This window comes from Onthophagus taurus, chromosome 1 (genome assembly GCF_036711975.1).
Source record: "Onthophagus taurus isolate NC chromosome 1, IU_Otau_3.0, whole genome shotgun sequence".
Classification (NCBI taxonomy): Eukaryota; Metazoa; Arthropoda; class Insecta; order Coleoptera; family Scarabaeidae; genus Onthophagus; species Onthophagus taurus.
In genome coordinates, this window is record NC_091966.1 from 7,096,481 (window position 1) to 7,115,864 (window position 19,384).

Consider the following 19,384-nt stretch of genomic DNA (forward strand, 5'->3'; position numbering starts at 1 on the left):
TTAAAAAATTGATTTATTTCAAAAAATCGTCGTGGCTGTATTTTTGAAAATTAAGTAAATGTGTCAAATTAAAGCTAAAACTATCTATTTTAAGATGATATATAATAATTTGTTTGTTGAATGTATGAAATTTTAAGATATCCAGAGATAACGATGCTCGCTTTAGCTTAATTTTTATAAAATAAATTGATTTTTATCAAAAAATCGTCATGGTTGTATTTTTGAAAATTATGTAATGATTCATATATTAAATTGAAGCTAAAACTATCTATTTTGAGATGATACATAATAATTTGTTTATTGAATATATGAAATTTTGAAATATCCGGAGATAATGATGCTCGCGTGCTTAATTTTTATAAGAAAATTGATTTATTTCAAAAAATCGTCGTGGCTGTATTTTTGAAAATTAAGTAATGATTTATATATTAAATTGAAGCTAGAAATATCTATTTTAAGATGATATATAATAATTTGTTTGTTACATGTATGAAATTTTGAGATATCCGGAGATAACGATGCTCGCTTTAGCTCAATTTTTATTACAAAATTGATTTATTACAAAAAATCGTCGTGACTGTACTTTTGAAAATTAAGTAATGATTTGTGTCAAATTAAAGCTAAAACTATCTATTTTAAGATGATATACAATAATTTGTTTGTTGAATGTATGATATTTTGAGATATCCGGAGATAACGGTGCTCGCTTTAGTTCAATTTTTATAAAAAAAAATTGATTTATTTCAAAAAATCGTCGTGGCTGTATTTTTGAAAATTAAGTAATGGTTTATATATTAAATAGAAGCTAAAACTATCGATATTGAGATGATACATAATCATTTGTTTGTTGATTGTATGAAATTTTGAGATATTCGGAGATAATGATGCTAACGTGCTTAATTTTTATTAAAAAATTAATTTATTTCAAAAAATCGTCATGGCTGTATTTTTTAAAATTAAGCAATGATTTATGTGTCAAATTAAAGCTAAAACTATCTATTTTAAGATGATATATAATAATTTGTTTATTGAATGTATGAAATTTTGAGATATCCGGAGATAACGATGCTCGCTTTAGCTCAATTTTTATAAAAGAAATTAATTTATTTCAAAAAATCGTCATGGCTGTATTTTTTAAAATTAAGCAATGATTTATGTGTCAAATTAAAGCTAAAACTATCTATCTTGAGATAATACATAATAATTTGTTTGTTGAATGTATGAAATTTTGAGATATCCGGAGATAATGATACTCGCTTTAGCTTAATTTTCATAAAAGAAATTGATTTACTTCAAAAAATCGTCGTAGCTGTATTTTTGAAAATAAAGTAATGATTTATATATATAATTTGAAGCTAAAAGTATCTATTTTGAGATGATCTATAATAATTTGTTTGTTGAATGTATGAAATTTTGAGATATCCGGAGATAACGATGCTCGCTTTAGTTTTATTTTTATAAAAGGAATTGATTTATTACAAAAAAGCGTTGTGGCTGTATTTTTGAAAATTAAGTAATGATTTATACATTAAATTGGAGCTAAAACTCTATATTGAGATGGTATACAATAATTTGTTTATTGAATGTATGAAATTTTGAGATATCCGGAGATAATAATGCTCGCTTTAGTTCAATTTTTATAAAAAAATTGATTTATTTCAAGAAATGGTCGTGGCCGTATTTTTGAAAATGAAGTAATGATTTATACTTCAAATTAAAGCTAAAACTATCTATTTTTACATGACACATAATAATTTGTTTGTTGAATGTATGAAATTTTGAAATATCTGGAGATAACAATGCTTAATTTTTATAAAAAAAAGATTTATTTCAAAAAATCATCGTGGCTGTATTTTTGAAAATTAAGTACTGATTTATATATTAAATTGTATCTAAAGCTATCTATTTTGAGATGATATAAATAATAAAATAATTTTAAAATGACATAGGCTTTTAGAATCTGTACGAAAATTGAAGGGTTACGACATGTACTTATGATAACATTGCACTATTTGCCAAATGTAATCTTTTTAAGACAAACCATATTGAAAATATCTAAGAAAATGTTTAGACCAAACATTTTTACACAAATCGTCATCATTTTAACTCAAGTATTTGTGATTAACATTATACCACGACTTACTGAAACACCCTGTATAGAGGTTTTTAATGTACTACAATAGATTAAATGAACTGAAAACAACAAATTTTTTTTAAAAGAAAATTAATTATCTATGCTATAAATTTCAAACTAGTTAATTAAGCTTGATCGCTACTGAAATTTATTGTTTCTGTGTGGTTATCGAATGAAAAGGAAACGCAGTAGCTCATTAATTGATTACAAATCTCCATATTAATCTCTTTCATAACGATCGCAAACATAAATTAAAATCGGAAAACAGCTTTGGTATCGTGACCTTTCATCGGTGCGTATCAATTAGCAGCGAGACTAATATATATTGGCGTTGGTATCTCTTGTTTATGGTAAGAGGTTATTAGTCTTTGATTCATACGTTATTCACGCGCGTGAATGAAGCGATGCTCGCGTTCTCGATCTTCTCGGAACGTTCGTTATATCGAAGTGGTTTTCTGAGAAGACCATTTTCGAAGTGAGCCAGGTAATTTCAGGATTGAGTTGGAAACCTTTCGTAGGAGCAACATGATGTGGGGAAGTAGTTGCGTTTACTGGAGAGAGAACCGACCATGGTGCAACTACCCAATGTCATAAATATTCTCTCGGGGCCGTTGCGCAGTTTCCGAGGCAGTATTCGCGGCATTACTGATTTTTACGAACCGGACTAATGCACCGGATCCAACATTCTGGTCGATGCACGCATAAAAGGCCACGTTACCGGCCCGAGTTACTTTATTGAACTCATATTGGACTCTATATTTAAAGCGTAGGTAGTCGGCTCGAGTTCACACAGATATATTTACTCGAGAACTTTAACTGAAAACAACAAGTTTTAATCTTTAAGGTATCACCACAATGGAATTGATTTAAAAATATGCAATTTTTCTGTCATCTCCTTTTTTTAATGTCAACTCATATTAGCGAAAAATTATCAAGATAAACCGCTCAATTTTGCGATGGTATCGAATACGGGTTTTCGAAGAGAACAGGTTCATTAACGTTGGGCATACGGCTCATTAACGAAAGTCTCGCGAGCGTATATTTACCTTTCACCGGGAAAGATCGTGGCGTACGTGACGGTCTTATGATTATTTTGGTTCGGGTCGTTTGTGTTTCGGACACTTCTTATATTTTACACCAATCGGGAGTTTTTTGAAGGGGGCCCACGTGAAAACGCATAAAATCGAGAGATAAGTCTTATTAACACCTATGCAGCCAACACGTGAAGTGAAACCGATCCGGAGGCTGAGAAGGGTGGGTTACTTAATTGGAATAACGCAGAGAGAGCTCTATCTGATGGGACTGTAGTCGACCAAGTTTAAAAGTGGTGCCGAAGAAACCTGGTGCTCGTTATCTCTGGTTATTTGGACGACAGGTAGACAAGAACTACGCGGTGGCTTTGGTTTACATGCGCCAACCAGTTAGGGTCTTTGGTTTATGTGCTTCGTCAACGTTTTTAAATATGTGTATGATTGCACAGGTTAATTGGTCTGTTTGTTCCCCCTCTTTGAACAACTCCGGCCGTTCCTAATTGCTTCGTTTTGTTGCACTCTTGCCCTGAGCGCTGATATGCGGTTTTAGATAAATTAAAATGTACAGTCATCCATTGGAGGTTATTAACTTTAACTACTCGAAAAACGACCTCGTTACTTCACTTTATATCGGCTCATACACATAAATAATTAAATTATTGTTTCGGAGAAGTTTAATCAATTGACTCGCAAAAAAAATCTTTGAAAATAGTATGCTAATTAGGTGAGAAGGATTGTTGGGATAATTAAAGCTTTGTTTTGTTATATTCTTTTTAAACATTCTCGTTATCTGATGACTAATGGAACCTCGTTTCGCAAACAGAAAATGTTTGGCAGATTGATCAGGTCTACGTCGTCTTACCATCTGCCTAATTACAATTTGTAATGATGCCAAAAAATAAAATTTGTTGAGCTAATTTATTCCTAAATACCATATCATATGCGTAATTGCTTAGGTTTTATAAAAATTATTTTAATAATAATAATGAATTAAAAAGAAACGTTTACAGAAAATATGCATAAAACATATATTAAAATATATTATACGTTGATTAATAACTAAAGGGAAGGATTCGAATTGAGGCATTGGCTATATAAAGTGAGATACACTGAATTAGAGCTTTACCTACTTGTATTTAGAAAATAATAAATGATATCATAAAGATATATTTCAAACAAAGATTTTGTTGAATAGCAAACAAGACCAGAATATGTTTACAATTTTGCAAGTAATTACGACAAGATAACGGAGTGATTTGTTAAACCAATAAGAAGAATGTTGAGTAAGTTGTTAAAATGAACAGTGCTAAAAGCGTTGAATAAATTTACTAGAATCAGCGCAATGATTTTTCTGTGAGCGATCTCGTAAAGGATGTCATCGTGGCTACTCTAATAGTCACTAGAGTAGCCACGTAACTCTGAACCGATCATAAAAAGTGAATTCCTAAGATCATTATAATGATAAAGTTTTGTATCTATGTTACTCGAAACATTTTGTCATCGTATTAGTGAATGAAAGTAAAACTTTGTTTGGTGTGATGACTAAGAACTTTTTGGTTTGTCAGCCTTTATTTATTATTGTCAGTTGTAATGAGTTCTAAATCATTTTTGAATGTCCACGTCGGTTGCGATGACCGACATTGTCAGAAGGTCTGTTTAGGAACAAATCAAGATCATTGACATTGGTAGCCTCAAGCAATATCTAAGATAGTGGAGTTGGTTGTGAAATTGTAAAAGACGTGATTGAAATCACATCTTCATGTAATCTCAGAAAATATATTTCTTCAAGGTTGAAATTGAATCTTATCTTATTGGATACGTACGCTGGGTGCAAGCTTTATTTACAATACAAAATTACTGATGCATATTCTGTGTCGCGCAAAATAGAGGAAATTGCATAAATTGACTGTAAATGTGACAATGTAATCATCTTGACAAGAAATCAAATTTGAAATCTCACATTTCTACATATTTCGTGCTACTCAAAACAGTGTCAAATTGACCATTGATGCCACTTTTATTGAAACGTGTTTTAAGCCCTTTAAATTTGATACCGCATAAACATATTATCACATAAATCTAAAGAAAATCTTAAACATTGCATTAGTTCTTTCTAAATTTAATCAATAATGCAAAATATTTATCACGAATTCCTTATGGAAACGTCCGAGCTTTAGAGGATTTTGTAACTGAAGGTATTGCAAATTTCTGAGTAAAATCCCTTGCCTTCAACATACGTCAAGAAATAACGTGGTAGACAGTTCAAACTCGGGTGTTTATGTAGCTGATAAACAGTGCGTTAAGAATAATGAAGAACCTTTCATGATTTATTAAAAACAGCAGAAATAAGTGCTAAAATATAACTTTAGGTAAATTGTTACTTATTTACAGCCGTCTATAGTACAAACAGGTAGCTGTCTATAATACAAATAATTGGTTGAAACTGGTCACATATTAGCATTATTAGATGAAGTTGTAAATCTGTCGATTAATGAGATCGAGGCCGCTTGAGACCAAGGCTCTCTACCTAAAACCTGAAACTGGTACATTACGACCGAAGTGCTGCAATATGATAAACATGATCAACCTCAGCCGTAAGCAACCTCGACTTAATTAGTCAAAAGAAACTTCATATGATAAAGCCGGTTCAGCTCTCGGCCAAGGCGCTGCAATATAATAACCTGTTTAAAATAAATATCATATTAATCACTGAACCTCGACAGCAAGCAACTTTGGCTTAATTAGTCAAAAGAAATTTCACTTGATAAATTCGAAGCTGCTTGTATGAACCTCGTCATCGATATCATAACCAGTTTCTGGTTGATATAATATTAATAACTAAGCCATGTGGGATTTTGTGTAAACTGCAAGACGTTCATATGCTAACATGGATACTCAATACCACCAATATCACCAAGAGTTGTTAAACAGGTTTGAAGAAAAGATCTTACGAAGGATATATGAGCCAAAATATGAAACAAATCTGGGAGGCTGGCGATAATTAATGAACTACAAGATAACAGATCTACAGAAAAGATCAGAACCTTCAATATGGATTAAAGCCTAGATTCTGAGGTTAAGGTGAACTAATTCTAGTGGTACTGTAGCTCTTGCGTTACTAATTTTAAATGGCAATTTATGGAATTTTCCAGCTCGGCACTTCTTGTTAACTGATTCAAGAACTCTTTGATGTTTAATTTTTTGATGAGCTAGTTTGTAATGCCAATTTTTAATGACTCTGCTGTTCTCACTTGCATGCAATTTGACATAGTCATTAAAAAAAAATTAAACGTCCGAGCTTTAGAGGTTTTCTTGTTGTTCATTTCTCTTTTTTTGCGTGATGTGAGCATTTTGTAGCTGAAGGTATTGCAAATTTCTGAGTAAAATCCGTTGTCTTCAACATACGTCACGAAATAACGTGTTAGACAGCTCAAACTCGGGAATTTATGTAGCTGATAAATAGTGCGTTAAGAATAATGTTGCTTGAATGATTTATACAGAAATAAGTGTTAAAATATTATTTTAGGCAATCGCAACGAATATATTTCAAGATGAGACTAAAAAAACTATCTCTAAGCATCGCCACAGAACAACAGGCTCTCTACCTCGAACCTGAAACTGGTATATTGCGACCAAAGCGCTGCAATCTTCGGCCGTAAGCGCCCCCGGCTTAATTAATCAAAAGAAACTTCATATGATAAAGCCGCTTCAGCTCTCGGCAAAGGCGCTGCAATATTATAACCAGTCTTTTAATTAGTCTAAATACACTTGATAAATCCGAAGCTGCTTGCAGCCGAGACTCAGGAATTAATATTATATCAACCTGAACCTGGTCATCATATTGCCTATAAGACATACGGGTTTAGTGTAGACTACAAGATGTTCAGACGCCCTATAATAAGATATGGATCTGATATATGGACACTAAACAATCTTCACTAAGAGTTATATTGGCCAAAATATGATACAAATCTGGGAAGATGGACACAATGATCAGAAGTATCAACATGGATTAAGCCTAGGCTGAGGTTGCTTGGACACGTGTGGAGAATGTCGACAGAGAGAGCGCAGGATATTCATTCAAGCATCAAAGGGCCGTCGACCAAGAGGAAGGCCAATAGAGCGATGGATGAACAATGTTAGGGAAAACTTGAGCACCCTGCAGGTGCAGAACTGGGGCAATTTAGCCCAAAATCGAGACAAATGGAGGCATGTTGTAGAAGAGTGTAAATTACAAAGCCTTGATGTCCTTTTTGCTCTAAACTTCTCTTTATTTCTTTACTCAAGGCCGTTATCTGTTATCAAAAGTTTCATTCTTACCAGTTTTCTGTTCTGATAAGTTTATAAAATTTTCTATGCGCATCTTTACTCATTAAAATAGCGTGAACTAATTCTAGTGGTACTGCAGCTCTTGCGTTACTAATTTTAAATGGCAATTTATGGAGTTTACCAGCTCGCCACTTCTTGTTAACTGATTTAAGAATTCTCTGATGCTTAATTTTTTGATGAGCTAGTTTGTAATGCCACTTTTTAATGACTTTACTGTTCTCACTTGCACGCAATTTGACATTAAGTCATTTTAATGGTCAAAACTGCTATAATTGTTTGTTTTTATAATGGTGTGCTTAGAAATGCATATTTTTGCATATTTCTAATCATTACTTTTACTGTAAAGTCTTGTATAGCTTATGCCTGATTTTAGACAACTTTGGATAAATTTATGATTTTAGATAATTTCTCACATATTTACAGTAAAGTCGGTAATGTTTCTAATACAAATAAAAGTGTAATAAATCCTAAAACAAGTCCATAAAGCGTCGAACAGTAAGTAAGAAATACTTAATAAGGTATATGAGAATGTTTATGTTGATTCAAAACATTCTCAGTTACATTTTATGAAAACGTTTTTCATTCAGATAATTATTGCCAAGTAAGTACCAATTTGTTGGTAAGAATTCTTGAATAGCAGTAATACCTGTTGAGATTAATTGACACGGAGCCGCGATACGAATCGGCAATTATTTCTTATTACACACTTTTAAGAAACCCAATACGCTGCCTGCGGTCGACCGAAGGACGTTTCCCCGAAATCTCCAATCTCGCGGGCAATAATCATATATCCTAATTAACCCATCACATATTTTCAGAGGCCCGCGGCCCCATCCCGTATCGTTGTGGAAGGCCCTTTTTCTTGTACGGTTACACGCATACGAGCGCGCGTTTCGGCCGACATTATTCCTACTCCGATGTCTGAATAATTGTCGGACTCCCACAACAATGGGATATAAATAATACGCGGCATCGCGCAATACGTTCTCTCTCACGGACTTTGCGAGCACGACGTGCGCGAAATAGATTGCTCGCCTCGTATCGGCCGAAATTCGAGTTGCAATATATTACAAGCAGGTGGCATGTGTTATTTTCTTCCACAAGCGTGAGATAACGGAAAAATTCCTCGAAAATTGAATACTCACCGTAAACTTAGGTTAGAAATAACATAAATAAATAAAGGAATCTAATTAATTTTGACGATTCAATTAATCAATAAGGATTTTTTTGTTATGTCTGACCATGCGAAAATATGCGGTGTATCTGAAACAATCCTGGCAAGAATTTTGTTGGGAATTTCAACAGAGCGGTTTCCCTTTTTCGGTATTTATAATAACGTCAAATGCCGGAATACGAAAAAAGTGTCCCCGAGGGCCGAGTTTCTGGGAAGTAGCGCAAGTGGAAAAGAACGAGTAAGTGGCACGTAGGTTCGGACAAAGCTTGGCAGGTAGTTTTATCCATCCCATGGTTTCCGCCTTGCACCCTTCCCCCTCGCCCCCGCGCTCCCCCTCAGGGGCTACGTTCGAATTTTTAAAACGTCGCCGCAGCGAGATTAGAATAAAATAAATATAAATTACAATAAAAATTTTATTACGGCGTAGATCGGATATCGGTGGGCAGGCTCCAAGTTAAGATGATAAACGGCTTTATTATGCCCTCACGAGAAAACCGGATTTAAGTAACTTCATCATCATTTAAAGCTCTCACTCAGGCTGGGCTCTGGGTCCCGAACCAACGAACGAACGATGGGCACAAGCGGCCACGCAGGCAAGCAACGCAAGCACCAGCTCGTTTTGTTTTCATCTTCGTCCGACGAGGAGGACGCTTCGTGTATACAAGACACGAATATTAAACTTTTACGTCTTCCTGGCACTGAACCTACACTTCGAAATTACTCAGGCGAATTATGAAATTTCACGGTGGCCTGAATCAATCTCGTATGCTTAGTATTTTATCAATATATAATCCTAATTGACATTCCACGTTTTACTTAACACTAATAATTCTTATAATTAAATAATTATTCAGATAAATAGATTATTGGTTTGGTCCACATTTAATACAAGATGTCCTCGGAACAAAACTAGATCTAGAACTAAAAACATTCGGGTTTAGCCGTCTTAAGAGACGTAGGGCTAAACCTGAATGTTTCTAGTTCTAGATCTAGTGTTAGTTCCACTTTTAGTTCAATAAAAATGTACAGCAATCTAACGCTGAATAACATTCGGTTCTATGAATTTAGTTCAATGAAAAATATGCAACAACTTAACTCTGAATAACAATTAAAACTAGAACTAACACTAGACCTAGAACTAGAAACATTCGGGTTTAGCCGTCTTAAGAGACGTGCGGCTAAACCCGAATGTTTCTAGTTCTAGGTCTAGTGTTAGTTCTAGTTTTAGTTCAATAACAGACGTTGGGCTAAACCCAAATGTTTCTAGGTCTAGTGTTAATATACATATTAGACCTGAATGGAATGGTCCACATTTAATACAAGATGTCCTCTCAATCAAAATAATTGTTTTTTGTTATTATATAAGAATGTATGTAACGGTTAAAATAATAATATGTTGTTATTTCTTATAGAATAAATTTATTATATTACTTATTATTGTGGTGTTATAAAGTTTGCGGTATATATCTATCATTATTATGGTATTATTTCATAAAACGAATTACTTGGTAATTTGTACACGCATTATTGTGGCGTTTTATACTGGAAATAATGGCGGATATTTATGAGGTAAGTTTTACGTCCGTTTAATACGAATAGATCGCTAATTCAACAAAGCACCGTGGCGGCGGCGGCGTTGGGGTTTGTTCGCGCGACGACCCCGCGAAGATAATTAAGGCAATTTAAATTTTCTCCTCGCATCAAGAAAGTAATTTAAATGATTATTAAAGCATTAACCAGCCTATTTATTAGAAAACATTATTAGCGGTTCCATAAATATTCATTTTACGATCGCCAGCGACCACCACGCTCATTTGCAGCGACAATTAACCCCTCCGCTTATTTCATATAGCCCCCCGCGTTTCCCTCATTTACCCAAGCTAATGCCGCCATCGATGCGATTTTCAGGACTCATTACCGGAATACTTGGCCTCTCACAGGTGTTCAAATTCCACAAAGTTTTTCGTCGTCCCTTATTATTCTAAATTGGACCCGATAACGTTTGCGTTGCACCGAAACGGTTCATAATTAAGAGGACGGCGAAAGGCAAAAAGATACTATAAATCTTCCAAACCGAAAAAGAGAACGTGTATGAATTTAAATCGTATTTCCTTTGTCGACGCGCAACTTTTAATAACAATAAACCATCTACCCGCAAATAAATGCGGTAAGTCGTGTGAGACAATAAACAGAAGTAATAATACATCAAGGACAAGAGAAAAGCCAGTTATAATAAAGAATTAATGAAATAAAGCTATATTAAAATACAGTAAAACCAGGATTAATACGGAGAAGGGAGTGTACGTTATTGCCAAAAATCCGTTATATGACAAATTCTTAATTTGCACATCATCATTCATTATTAATTAGCTTTAGTTTTAGTTCGATGAAAAATATACAACAATCTAACGCTGAATAACAGCTTAAACTAACACTAACACTAGCATTAGAACTAACACTAGACCTAGAACTAGAAACATTCGGGTTTAGCCCTACGTCTATTAAGACGGCTAAACCCGAATGTTTGTAGTTCTAGGTCTAGTGTTAGTTCCAGTTTTAGTTCAATGGAAAATATACAACAATCTAGCACTGAGTAACAATTACAACTTGAACTAACACTAGCTCTTGAATTAGAAACATTTGAGTTTAGCCGTCTTAAGAGACGTAGGGCTAAACCCAAATGTTTCTAGTTCTCTATAGGGAACCAGGGTATCAGAACTTAGTGGTCGTGATATCAATGAAATGGTTCAAATCTTTTATAACTATGTTAATACTGCTATACGTGAATTTGTCCCTTTAAAACGCAAAGCTACCAAGGGTTTTCCTAATTGGTTTTCACATAATACCATCAAAGTAATTCGAGAGAAAATACTATAAATGCTAACGTTTTGGCAACTAACTTGACTACCTCAATTTTGTAATTCTAAGGAGTCATGCAAAGTGTCTAATCCATCTTAATTACATGGAGCATGTTAGCAGAGTTGAAAGCAATATCCAATCTGAGTCAAAGGTGTTTTGGGCTTTTACTAAGTCTAAGAAGCGTGCCGATGCCATTCCTTCTACGATGTCATGGAATGGAACACTTGTCGGTGTCGGTGTCGGAGTATGCTAATTGTTCGCTTTTTTATTCTTCGGTTTTTGTTGATCCTTCTCCAATCCAGCAGAATGTGGATTTTATGGAAATGGATGCCCCTCCTTTGAGTCAGATGCAGTTTGATAAGATTGAGGTTGAGGAGGCATCAGGGTTGCTAACAGTATTGGTATGATGGTATTGCATCAATTTTAATCAAGGAATGTTCACATTCTCTGTCCCTTCCTTTAACTATTTTATTTAACAATTCATTAGTAATGGGTGTCTTTCCTTCATTGTGGATGCACGTTTTGATTCTGCCCATTTTTAAATCTAGGGACCTTAGTGTTATATCCGATTACCGCCCCATATCTATTTTGCCAGCACTTAGGATTCTTTGCCCTTAAGTTTAAAATCAATTGTAGACAACATGGTTTTTTACAGATCGCTAGATTAAGAGTAACTTGCTTGAATATATCTTATCTTCTCTGGATGATTCTTGTCAAGTTGCTTCAGATTATACGGATTTTAGTAAAGCTTTCGATGAAGTTTGGTATTCTGGGGAATAAGATCTCTAATCCTGTGTCGCTTCCTTTTGGTGTTCTCCAGGAAAGCCATCTAGGCCCTTTACTGTTTAATATTTATCTTAATGACATATTTGACGTCGTTAATTATGCCCAATGTTTAATGTATGCTGACAATTTAAAACTGTTTCTTCGTATGTCCTCACCTCTTGATTGTTCTAATCAGCAATCTGATTTAGATGATTTTCATGTTTTTTGCTTAAATAATCACCTTTCATTAAACTTATCAACGTGTCCACTAGAATTATAGCGTCACTGGTGAGAAGTTGCAATGTATCTCATTTATTAAAGAATTGGATGTTACATTTGATTGTAAACTATTATTTGATGAACATATGAGATCCACGGTAACTTTTTCTAGTATTGATGCAATTAGAAATCTCTATTTTGCCTAAATCTACTAACTTTTGCAGCGGCGTCGTTTGGAATCCTCAGTATGACTCGTATAAATCTAGAATTGCACATCTTTTCGTATGTTAACTGTCAACCAGCGCCTCCTTTGTTAGGATATATTATATTTTTATTACCTAACTTTTGAACAACAAATGTGATTCCAATGCTTGTTGGTTCCTCCTAGAAGGTTGATGTTCCTCCTAGATTACTTTGCTTTGACTTTCTATTTATAGCACCTACTCCTAGAAGCAATGCCTGTCAAAACTCTTCTTTATTGAAAATGTCGAGATCCGCAAATCGTGTTAGCATAGAACTGTTTCAGCATTCTTTCTATACATTTAAAAAATTACTTTTTGCTGCAATTGGTGTGTTTGTGCTTGGGTTCGACCCGTTTCTGTACCCACTTGAGATAAAAAAGGAATAAAAAAATAATGATAATAAAGAAAAACCCTGAGTTTATCCGTTATATGTTCGTTATATCGAGATTTTAATTAATTTTTTACATTAATACTTTTAACAGCTTTATTTAATCATCTCCTCGAATAAGATCATCAATATGCAATCTCTGTAATTTAAGATAATTATCTCATCAATTAAATAATCATTTTCGACGGGGACGATTTAATTTATTCGAATGTATCACTTAACATCCACGATTTATTTATAAAACGACAACGAAATATTCAAAGAAATTTTTTTGTCATACTCATAACAATCGTTTCGAGATTTATTTTCATTACGTTAAAGACATAATGGGCGTAGCCGATCGCGTCAACGCGAGTGACATCCACGGTCCCATTTTTCAAGTATCCCATTTGTTGTCACCGTGTCTTTTCTTTTCTCGTAGAAACTTTTGAAAATGACCAGGGAACAATTGGGACCCTAGCTACAATAGAGCCCGAAATACACTTAGCAAAACGGCCGGGAAGTATATTTTTAAAAAAAGTGGAACGTTTTTTTGAGACTAAAACATTTGAGTTCTATCAACAAACCGAGCACTTAACCTCTTATCTTCGTAGGCTTGTGGTTTTTTTCTTTCGAGTATCAGTAGGAGAAGTTAAGTGTTTAAAATGTTTTGATAAAAAATTTTTTTGATGAATTTTATTCACATAATTATTAAGAAACAAAAAGGATTCGCGTTGAATTTTTTTGACCAGATTATTTGGTATTCAGGACAAACAAAGCCGAAATCTGACTTACTTTATCAAAGTTATTCCTTTCACGACGCGAGTTTGGTATCCAACACTACCGTTGAAGTCTCCGCGTGTTAATAGTTGGGAGCACGCACAAAATCCACGTGGATAGAAAACAGAGAAGGGGTTAATTTAAACGAGACTAGATTAGATATCACAAACCACGTGGTTCTCTAAATAATTCTTAACTAATTCTTCTTAATTACAAAATAATAACTAATTGCACACCTGGGCATATCACAATTTCAGCTTGAAGTTTTGTTAAAAAAATCCTTTCTTATTGTCACTTCGTTTGTTGAAGTTGTTATGGGATCACTTTGAATGTTGTTAAAGTTGATAACCAACTGTGAGAGGTATCGTGTTGATTGTGACGTCGGTCGTGAGCGTCGCGACGCGTATCGTCCATTTCCATAGCAACCGTATCGCGAGAGAAAAGAACGACGTAGCAGAGCAGCAGCAGCAGGAGCAGCAGCACACGGCCACGGCACGGCACACCAAAGATACGGATCGCGTGCAGTTAGCCGTCCTACGAGTCCGAAGTGAAACTGAAGTTTAGTGCCGTTGGGCGAGCTGCAACGGGCGGGGAGGCCGACCACCCAAGCGGATAGACCAATCTCTGCACAGAATGTCTTATTCTCGGCCCGACAATATAATAAAACACAATCACGACGAAATAAGACCGCGAGGATGATTGAGCCGTGGATCGCGGACGGCCCGGAGCGGACAACATGGCCGTCGACTCGTATTCGTCTTCGTCGTGAGGTGGTGGGTTCGATCGCAGGAAGCGGCGGATAAAGTTGCTGCTGCGAAGAAGACGACGACGACGACGACGCTCTTATCACCAAGGGGCGTCATACCATTCGCTGGAGTCACGACGGATCGGTTTTCTTTGATAAAGTCTACTACGAGAACAACAACAAGGATAATTGCCCCTTATTAACAAACTTGCTCGTTCAACATGATATGAAATTGTAAAAAGTAGAACTATACTTTTAAAGTACTGTTATTATTAAAGTGTTTATGGTAGTACTTCAACATTCTTAAATTGAGTTTCATAACATACTTTTTGTTCATCATATTTCGAGCTTCATCAAATTTTCAATTAACAATTTAACGTTGTATGCCTTCATCGCCTTGTAATGGCAATGGTTAGGTTGGCAAACGCAAGAGACTTACAAAAGAATACAAATACAAAAGTACTTCATTAGTTATATTTTAAGCAAGCCAATTATTTTGTGTTTATTATTTTCTTTTGGATTTATGGTTGGAATAGGTTGTCATGGTTTAGTGAATTTGCTGGAGAGTCTGTTTAATTGGACGGATTTTGGTTGTATTGTGAAAGTTGCGAATGTTTGTGTATTTGTTTAGATTGAAAATGATTCAAAGGGCTTAATTATGCTGTGGGAGCTTTGAAGTTTTTTAGGTCGCTATTTCGTGAAATGAGGGGACAGCTGGTTTTTATCGTGTAGTAGCACGGCTTAGATAGATTTTTGAATGTGTGAGGAGTTGAATCTTTAGTCCAGAGTGAGGTCTAGGTATTCGATTTCTGTTTTGAATGTCGTACAAGTACACGATTTATTTCTTGAAGACTTAAATACTAAATACAAAAATATACTTGTTTTGACAATTGTTGCTGGAATGGCATCTACTATTGCACATGATCGTATTTTTGAAACAAGTAGGGGAAAGCGGGGCAAGTGAATCATGTTAAGGTAAGACGGGCCACAGTTTGTAAGGTTTTAATCATAAAACAAAATTATACCACAAAAAACGAAATAAAACAGGCATTTTTTTATAATAAAATATTAAATTAGAAAACATTTACTAAAAGACTCACTAGCCCCCCGGTAAAGAGCAAGTATGTCACTTGCAAAAGGTTTAAATCGCTTGTATAATTTTCGGCAGTTTTCATGGACCCAAAAATTACATTTCATACACTTTATCCAATCTTCATCGCAGGTGTCATTATAAGTTTCATTGCAGAATATGCAGCAAACATTTTTATCGTCTTCTAGTGATTCGCAAATGTTTACCAACTTAGTCTTTTTGTGTGATGTACTGAATGCACTTTTTTTTCTTCCTGCTTTTCTGCACATTTTCTTTTTAGATTTGTCTTCAATTTTATTATTTTTTCTCAGGTTTTTTTTTACTGATTTTGCTTTGAGAATTTTATTTTTTTCTTCAATTTGATTTTTGTAAGACGAACTAATAATTATTTGGGATCCTTCTATACGTCGTTTCTTCCTTAACATATTTTTGTCTTTTGTAATTGCTTGAGGAATAGGTGAAACGTATGAAACAGCAACATAACTACACGATGGTTTCTGGTCTTCGTAATTGATTGATGATTCATGTATTGGAGATTCGTTTTTCTTCTGTAATATTTTACGATCTGGGACACCAGAAGTTTTATGTCTGGTGTTGGAAAAGGCTTTAAATTTTATTTTTTCAAGAGACTTAAGGTTGATCCATTATCCGAATTATCATCAAGTCTAAGGATACATCCATCTTGACGAATTTCTGATGTTATAGGTGAAAGTATTGTGACACGAAGAGCCTCAGCAGCTTCAAAATCGCTTTCTTGAAATAAATTTATAAAACCTTTTATAATGTTGTTTAGTGTGAAAGCCTTAATGAAAGTATTTTTGATAATAATGGGCATTTCGTATTCTGTTAGTCTACAACCAGGATGATTAGTAAGCCAGTTGTCCATTTTTCGAGATAAATATGTTTTGAATGATGCAAAAACACTAACGTCAAGCGGCTGGAGTCTATTTGATGTATGGGGTGGTAATATCAACATAACAACCCCAGACTCTCTAACCAGTGTTGTACATTCTAATGATTTATGACTTGAATGTCCATCTAATATTAATAGGCTTGGCGATTCTTTAGTGGTTTTTGTACATTTAATAAAATGTTTCAAAAACTTTACGAATAAATCGGTGTCCATCCAACCTGAAGGGTTTGGGTTCCCTACTGTACCAGGAAATGAACCTACTAGCAACGCAGAATGCATCCTTAGTCTGGGAAATACCTGAAGCACTAACACAGGCCAAAACAGTAGTATTTCTTCCCTTTTCAGTGACGATTTTTCTGGGTTTCTGAACGCAGGTAATGCCTGTTTCATCGCAATTGAATATCCGGTGTGGAATAAAATTGTACTGTTCAAGAACGTCTTTTAAATTTTTAAAAAACTCCAATATATTGCGCTTGGAGAAACCAGTCACCCTAGCAATACTGGTTGGCTCAGGCGATCGAATAGACAAATTACCCTGCCGTTCGTATCAAAAAATTGGTCAACCACTCCATTCCAGCCATTTTTCCTTGCTTGCTGAAACCATAATCTAGATTGTTAGCTTCAGCAAATTGAAATGCTATTCTTCGTACCTCTGTTGTTGACAGTCCATAAAATCGTTTTTTCTAAATTTATCAAATGATTTCGCAACTCTAATTCCATAGTTTCATTAAATACTGGTTTAAATCTTCCTTTGTTTACAGGATGTGTTATTTGCCTTTTTATTCTGGAATGGATGCTGGTTCTTGGAACACCAAAATGCACACTAGCTTTTCTAATGAACATTTCCCCACTTCTCATGACCTCTACTGCACGATCCATGGCGTCGTTTGAATATGTTGTTCCTCTGCATTTTTCGTACGTAATTGCGAACCATACGAATTAACCATATTAATTACCTTCTTGTATTGCACTGAAATTTCGAAGGTTAGCACTGGCATTTTGACATCTTTTACCCAGAAAACAGTGACTGTGAAGTGTAGGCCTCTCTTAAAGAAATAAAGCTTTCCTGGGGTTGGGTTGGGTTGGTTAAAAGAGCTATTTGCCTGAAAATATTTTAGCCACCTGCTATTTGCCTAGGAAAGTAGAATTTAGACTGAAATAAATGGAATAAAACTATTCGCCTAGGCAGATAGTATCTGACTAGGAAAACGATATTTACCTGAAACAACCATTTGCTTACGACATAAACCTGTATATACCTGTTTGAGGTATATACGATATTTTATGATCGTTTCGATGGAGACTGCTGTGAGTAGGCGAGGTCTGTTAGGCGATCATCTTGTTGCTTAAGGATTAGCGTTGGTATTGGGTTTGGAAGGTTCGCTTTTTCGGACGGGTATGATTTTTATTTTTTGTGTTTTTTTGATTTCATCGCGGATTTGATGATTTAGGCGATGACATTAAAATTTGGGGTCTTAATCGTGAATATGTGGAAAATGATGGCAGAAGTGGTAGCAGGTTTGAATTAGGGTGGCAATGTGGGGTGAACTTGAAACATGTTGGTGGAATAATTTTGTGATTAGAGGGATGTCGGAGTGTTTTAAGTTGCGGCATAGTTAAAGACTTCTTGGTCATGGTGAGGGATGGACTCGAGGACGGGAGTAACATCAATGAAGTTGTTGATGGTTTGACGAAAGAATAGCCAGTTTGCTGATCTTGACCAAGGTTTATATATAAAAGGTTGTCTAGGTTCGTACGCAACCATACTGCGCATTACGTCACATGTGGAAAATAATACCGCTAAGCATTTCAAATTAAATAAATGCATGGAACACCACATGGCCATGAGGTTGCGTGCGCAATCCGTGATCGCTTACGTCACGAAATACTCCTGCTCTTGCCCCTCGCCCACAAACTAAAATCAAAGTATTGCAGCATAGGAACTTAGACAACCTTTAATATATAAACCTTGGATCTTGACAGGTTGTGGGGTAGGCAACCAAGTTTCCGCAGGATGAAGCGGTGGTCAGATGAGAGTTCACCTAGGGCGATGAGCTCGTGTAAAGGATTGATGTTTTTCAGAATTGGATTCAAAACAAATGGAGATATGGAAGGTAGAGGCCTTTAACGTTTGAAGTTGGTTTTGCGTTTAGCAGAAATGTTACCAACAGTATAGTCTTCATTTTTAAAAGTTAACGGTTAGATGTACCCATTGATACTAAGTATTTATTAATTACTACTAGTACTAAACGCCATCTACTGAAATCTATTGCCAATAATACGCGTTACGGCGTTATCTGGCCGATAAGTTAGTTTTTACGGATATTTTTGTCGGTGAGATTATCGGCAGGATAACTTATTGGGTACTCAGCGGTGCTGATAAGACAGTTATCCGCCAGATATATATGGTTACCAGGGTTTTTACATAAAAACATTGTATGGTTACTGTATAGGTTAACCTATAGCACCTTACCGACTCTTACCGACTCTTATCTCTCCGGTAGCAAACCTACCGACAAAAACAGTTTTTGCAACAGCAAATATCTTTATCCTCCCGGTAGGTTTATCGGCCAGATAGTTATCAGGTAGATTTATGAATATATTGTACAACCGGCCCTAAGTCAACAATTTGGAAAAAGTGATCATTTATGTTATGCAAAATCAGACTATGGCCATAAATACTGAAATTATAAATGAATTAAAAACTAACATGTACTCAAAAAACATACTTGGACC

General features: G+C 35.0%; 1 protein-coding gene across 4 annotated transcripts in view; it reads right to left on the minus strand.

Moving 5' to 3' along the window:
* The window catches only part of LOC111424142 (cubitus interruptus), a 97,605-nt gene that overhangs the window by 28,854 nt on the left and 49,367 nt on the right, over positions 1–19,384 (minus strand). Inside the window, exon 1 of one of the 4 annotated variants that reach the window (XM_023057592.2) lies at positions 14,137–14,230. The exons of 2 other annotated variants lie outside the window; for them this stretch is intronic. In XM_023057592.2, coding sequence (XP_022913360.1) covers positions 14,137–14,144 — 8 coding nt within the window. In that variant the 5' untranslated portion in view covers positions 14,145–14,230. Of the gene's footprint in view, positions 1–13,915; positions 14,038–14,136; positions 14,231–19,384 lie in introns of those variants that run through there. One more of the 4 variants, XM_071195921.1, reaches the window with a different exon arrangement.